This window comes from Hipposideros armiger, unplaced genomic scaffold (assembly GCF_001890085.2).
Source record: "Hipposideros armiger isolate ML-2016 unplaced genomic scaffold, ASM189008v1 scaffold_1483, whole genome shotgun sequence".
NCBI classification, from domain to species: Eukaryota; Metazoa; Chordata; class Mammalia; order Chiroptera; family Hipposideridae; genus Hipposideros; species Hipposideros armiger.
The window spans coordinates 180,818-187,366 of NW_017732833.1; the positions used below are offsets into that span (position 1 = coordinate 180,818).

Consider the following 6,549-nt stretch of genomic DNA (forward strand, 5'->3'; position numbering starts at 1 on the left):
TCATGCATAAATCCTTAGTTATTTTTAGGTATTACAAGAAAGTAATTTTAAAAGTAAGCTTGTGTTGTTTACTTGAAGGATTTATTAATATAAACATTTTTCAAAAAGTTTGCATTTTTCTTAAATCTTAAATTTTATTTTAAATATTTTTTAAAATATAGCTTTGGAAATGAATTCTAGATGTTCAGTTTACTAATATTTTTATCAGTGTTTTCTTGTCCTAGGAAAAATAAGTAGTCACCAAGATGAATGCGTATATATCAGTCTTCTTAAATTTTCATTCACTATCAGGAATAATTTGTGAAGACATAAAAACTTTAAAAGTGTGGTTATATTTTAGGTAAATGTTTAGCAGTTACATTTTGGAATGGTATGTTTACATTTTTTTTTTAAGTATGTCACCAGTAAATCAACCATTATGGAATTCTCTATTAGCCAACACGATTTGTTCCTGTATGTGTAACTTTTTGTCGGAGACTTTATTATAAAAAGTAGAAAAAAACAATGGAGAGAGCAGAGCTTGACACAGCCCTCCCTGAGAGGGGTAGGTTTGTCCCATAATTCAGCAGCTGTAATATACTCTCACGGCCTGTGACTCCTGGCCCCGTTGTTGGTAACCAGGTTGAACAAGGCCGAGAGCTAAGCCCTCTTTCAGTCAGTTTCTGTTCTAGCCTAACCCAGACACTGCCTTCAAAGGCTAGTTCTACCTCAAATAGTATTGAACACCCCTGCTCTGAAGAAAATGCTTAAATTCATTCTAAAGCAAGTGACAAAGAGCTCTAAGCTCTGAGAATTGTTCTTTCTAAAAATCTCTAAAACAGGAAAAATCATGATTGGTTATTCCTTGAGTTAGCAAGTTAAGAGCAGGTTCAGAACTAAATATCACTGTGAAAAAGAGAATCTATATTTGCCCTTTATCCTTACAGTACTTAGAATATGTAGTCTTCTTAGTTTTATGGCGTTTCATAATATGGAAACTGATATTTTTGCCTTTTTGCTTGAGGGTGAAAAAAAATGATGGTAATGACAAGAGAGATAGCAAGTGAAAAAAATGTAGATAATCTATAAAGCACTTTATCACATACAAAGCCTTTAAACAGCAATCTCAAGTATTTGAACTGCATCAGGTGCAGTTCATTTGAGATAAATGTAAGTACTTTGCTTCTGGGCCAAAAGCCGAGAACCAATTCATAGGAGAAAACAGAGCAAAAAAAAAACAAGAGGAGAGAATAGTTGGTTTAAAAGGCTTTAAGTCTCTTGTTGATATCTAAAGAGCATATATATATATATATATATATATATATATATATATGAGAATTAGTGTAGAATGTGCTGAAGAATATTTACTGAAATAGTTGGATAAAGCAAGTTAAATAATGATGTTTTGTGGTAGATGGAATTTATTTCATCCTCTGATCTCTAGAGAAATTTAATAGAATTGGCAATAATAAAAAGTTAACATTTGACCATTTTTGAAAAAGCATCTTCAGGAAATATCTGTGAAGCAACACATTAGTAGTATGTGGAGACCATGTATTGAAATAATGCCTTTGAGGGCCAGCCGAGTGGCTCAGTTGGTTAAGAGTTGGCTTAAGAGCGCAAGCTCTGAGCAACAGGGCGGCTGGTTCGATTCCCACATGGGCCAGTGACACTGTGCCTGAGCTGAGCTGTCGCTGAGCTGCCAACAGTTGGCAGGATGGCTCAGCTGCTGTAACAAGATTGCCTATTTGATGTTGGGCTATGCCAACCCGGCAACTAAGACTGAACTCAGCACCTTGAGCTGAGCTGCTGCCCAGATGGTTCAGTAGACAGAGCGTGCACTCTTTAAAAAAAAAAAAAAGAAATAGTGCCTTTGAGATGATATGCCTATATAAGACCAATTCATGAAACAAGTTTTTTATTGTCAGTATCTAAAATGTAGCAGGCTGATGAATAAAAGAAAATTATTCGTAAGCAATATGATACACTGTAACTTGAGATATCATAAAGTCCAGATTCTAAAGGATTCTTTCTGACTGGTATTGTCATTTTGATAGTTTAGCAAAGAGGATGGTTGATGCTCTTGGTGGAAATGTATATTCTGAAGTTAGGTTTTGGATACTGTGCCAGTAAATTGTAGCATGTTAATATTTTTTTCTAATAATAAAGGTAACATATGCTCAATGTAAAAATTTTGGAAAATATAAATATTTTATTATCAAGTTCCCTCCTAAGGTTTTACCATAATTTATCTCCACTCCCCCTAGTTGTTTCAGATTTTATACTGTCCTACATAGCAGAGGGAAGAAGATCTCTTTATATGTAGTTTTTTGCCCTCATTTCTGCTCTTTCCTTAGGACAGATATCTAGAATTGGAATGACAGTATCAGTGTACCATTGAGACAGAGCTAGGACTAGGGTGAAGTGAGGATGGGAATTGCCACAGGCATGAAATTTAAGAGGGTGCCAAAAATTAAATAGTCAAGATATTTTAATGTAACATATTTAAAAACCAAACTTAATGCAAAACTATCCACAGTGAGCTAGATGGAAATCCTACTAGCTATAAGACAGGTTACTAGGTCAAATTTATTTACTCCAGACCTTTCTGGGTAAACTATTTTTAATCCTTTGTTGTTTTTTAGTTATAAAACTGATTTAAAAATAAATTCATTCTAAACTCATTCTTCGTACAGGGAGGAAATTTCTTTTTCATTTAGTAGCTGCCTACATAAGAGAACAAGGTAACATTTTATCAGTGGTGTAGAACAGGGTTGGCAAACTTTTTCTGTAAAGGCCCAGGTATTTTGGGTTTTGAGTGTCATAAGGTCCCTGTTGCAACTACACAGCTCAGCTGCTGTAGTTCAAAAGCAGCTACAGACAGAATGTAAGCGAATGTTATTTATGAAAACAATTATATGAAATTTAAATTTCCAATAATTTCCCATGTCACAAAATATTGCTCTTTTGATTTCTCTTCAACCATGTAAAAATGTAAAATCAATTCTTAGCTCTCAGTCCATACCAAAATAGGTAGCAAGCGGGATTTGGTTCACAAGCCATATTTGCTGCTTTTGATGTAGAATATTACCTTTCCTCTATAATTTTATTATTTTCACCAAGTTTAACTTTATAAAACAATTTTCTTGATTTAGTATAGCATATCATTTTTTATGTGAGCAACAAGGATGATTGGTATTTTTTTTATCTGATTTTGAAAGTTTGCTTTTTAAAAATTTTCTGAAAAGATACTTTTTTTCCTCACATACTTAATTCCAATAATTTAAAAAATATACTTACAACAAAAGGGTATTTATTCTTAATGAGAGGCTTAAGAAATTATTGCTCTATTGACTTTTCTTTTGTTCACAGGTGGGGACGTATTACGCCTTGACACACTTTTAGAATGGTGGAGAGAAAAAAATGGGTCCTTCTGTTCCCGACTTATTATTGTATTAGACAGTGAGAATTCAACCCCTTGGGTGAAAGAAGTAAGAAAAATCAACGACCAGTATATTGCAGTGCAAGGAGCAGAGATGACAAAGTCAATAGATATCGAAGAAGCTGACCCACCCCAGCTGGGTGACTTTACAAAAGACTGGGTGGAGTATAACTGCAACTCCAGTAGTAACATCTGCTGGGCTGAGAAGGGACGCACAGTGAGAGCAGTGTATGGTGTGTCCAAGCAGTGGAGCGACTACACGCTGCACTTGCCGACCGGAAGTGACGTGGCCAAGCACTGGATGTTACACTTTCCTCGCATTACGTACCCACTAGTGCATTTGGCAAATTGGTTGTGTGGTCTGAACCTTTTTTGGATCTGCAAAAGTTGTTTTAGGTGCTTGAAAAGGTTAAAAATGAGTTGGTTTCTACCTACTGTGCTGGACACGGGACAAGGCTTCAAACTTGTCAAATCTTAATTTGGAGCCCAAAGTGGAATATTATTGAGAGTTCGTACTAACTTGCCATGTTTTGTATTTTTTAGTTGTGAAAAATATCTTGCTACTCCTGTAGCTGCTCTCACTTTGTCTTTTCTCAAGTATTATGGTATATGTAAGGTGTTGGGAATAAGCATTATTTTATACTAAAAGTATGTAGAGAGTCATAAATTCTGACTCTAGATGCATAACAGATTTTAAAAATAATGCACTTTGAGGAATGTTTGCATATATCTCTGATCAGAAAGAAAACACTTGTCTGCTCTACAGTGGCCAATGAAAAATTACTAATGCCTTATTTTCTAGGCATAGATTAGAGGATGTAGAGCAGACAATTTGTTTACTGTTATAAGAAAACTACGAATTTGCTTACAGAAGAATATTTTTGTGAACAGTAAGTTTGAGTCCAAGACCATTTGAAAACTCTTTCTTAGGAATGGAAAAAGGAAAAATTCTGCCTGAAATGAATGCAAAATTTGCTTATAGTCCATCACTTTCAGATGTCTTGGTTGTGACCTGTTACCAGTATAGCAGAGAAACCCAAATCATTGTTTAGGTCAAAACCTTTTTTATGTTGGTAACTTCAGAAGCGAGAGCCTACGAGTTGCTCCTTAATGCATTGTTGAGGGCTTCTGAAAGTTCTGGTAATTTTAAGTCTTTCTCAGGATAACCATACTTTCTTAATGAACAATGTTTTCAGCCACACATTCCTTCCAAATAAATTGTCTTCCCTTTCAAAAAGTATCTTATAAAAGAAAGTTAGCAATTTCTCATTGATTTGGGCTATTTTCTCAGAAATGATTTTGATCTCTATAAAGTTAATGTTCTGCCATGAAAATTATGTTTCAAATCCCCATTAGTGATAACATTTTTTTAAACTAAAAGTCAAAGGATTGGAAACAGGTCAATTTTTCTTGTATACATGTAATTTATTATGTAAAAAAGTATTCATATTGACAATTTTAGTTAAGCATAATGGTATGGTTGTAATTTTTCAAACTTGTTTTGTGTGATTAAAGCAGAAACTGACCAGGATAACCCCTAACAGGCAATTTACCTCCTATTTCCATCTAGAAATCCTTACATTCTAAATTTTCATCTCTGGGAAATAACAAGAAAGGAATATAATTGAATTGTGGATAATCTAATCTTTGTTGTTAAAATGGTGTCACTTCTCACCATCAAAGCCATTTTTTCAGCCTCAGAAAGATGAAATACTGCCTCTACCATTTTCTACTGATGACTTAAAAATTGAAGTTTTGATTAGGAGGAAGTCACTAAGCGTCAGGGAACTTGTATACCACTATCTATGCAGCATTGTTAAAGTCTGATTATTTCTGTGTTTTGAATATGATTTTCCTAATATTTTGAATAAAAGTTTGTTAAGAATTAATTTTTCATGTAATGTGCAAGTAACAGTTATTGAATATTTTAGTACATTAAAAGTGATAGTCATAAAAAATGCCCATGCATTAGAGTTCGTGGTTGGTAACAGGTTGATTTGAAAAGTTCCAGTATTTGGTTACATATTTAATATCAACATCATTCAAATAGAATATAATGTTTCATTACTATTCAGAAATAGTATAACAGAAAAACCAAATGTTAAAATTATGAGTTTATAGCTGCAAAACACAGTTAAATGTTAAGTAAAATCTTTTAAATTTCTGAGCCAATATTGAGCAAATTAGCTTTAACTAAAGCATGTATCTGTACCCTGAGAAAGCCAAATAATCTGCAGTCTTTATAAAGTATTAAGATGGTGCTAAAAATCATATCCGCAAGGTAGCAGACACTTTTACAACCACAAAGATAATATTTAGACACACATTTTCTATGATAAGTACAACCAAAAAAAAAAAAGCCTGGGCTAAAAGTGTGACTTGAGCCAATTTATTACCCAAAAGTTATAGAAGCTCCACTTTAATGAATTCTCCTACCCAAACAAACAAACAAACAAACAAACTGTAAATGACTCATAGGAGACGGCATCCTAAATTAAAGCTGCCAATTTTAAAACAGTAATGTAACTGATAGTGTAGAGAGGGAATATTATGGGAAGGATAAATTGGTTTTACTTGATTAAAAAATAGATCTGACAGTTAATGAGGCTAATTTTATCATGGCTTTCATTTTATATATGAGTATATATTTAGGAAGGAGTTACTTGGAGTGATAGGAATTATTTTAGGGCAAAACCCTACCATTCCACTAAAAAATCAATAACATGGAGATATTTTTCAAGATACTGTTGACTGAATTTGTTTCCTTACATGATACCTTGCTAAAGCCGTAAAAACACTACTCCTTAAAAACATCTATTTAAAAAATACACAGTGTTATGTGATAAATGAAGGAGCCAAGATCTTTCCCTTCCCATAACTTTTCAGTTACACTATTGTTTTATTAAAAATTTTGCTTTAGTTTGCTCTGGCTCAACTCTTTTTCCCTGGGATTCTTGGATTAGCTTTGCATAGTTAGTCTTGCTCTTATTAATAAATACAGAAGTCTACAGAAAAGACTTTTCAGAAGACCATTTTTATGACCACTGTTTTCATAAGTTCTATGCTTTTAAAAAATTACGTTGTTAATTAAAATGCATTTATATTTCATGCAGTCGTGGGTAAGTTTT

The 6,549-nt window shown here is 33.4% G+C and overlaps 1 protein-coding gene across 1 annotated transcript in view; it reads left to right on the plus strand.

Annotated features, from left to right (window-relative positions):
• The window catches only part of TMEM168 (transmembrane protein 168), a 32,242-nt gene extending 25,898 nt beyond the window's left edge, over positions 1-6,344 (plus strand). Inside the window, exon 4 of the mRNA XM_019634038.1 lies at positions 3,352-6,344. Within this exon, the coding sequence (XP_019489583.1) occupies positions 3,352-3,899 (548 nt within the window). The 3' untranslated portion in view covers positions 3,900-6,344. The remainder of the gene's footprint in view (positions 1-3,351) is intronic.
• The last annotated feature ends 205 nt before the right edge of the window (positions 6,345-6,549 follow it).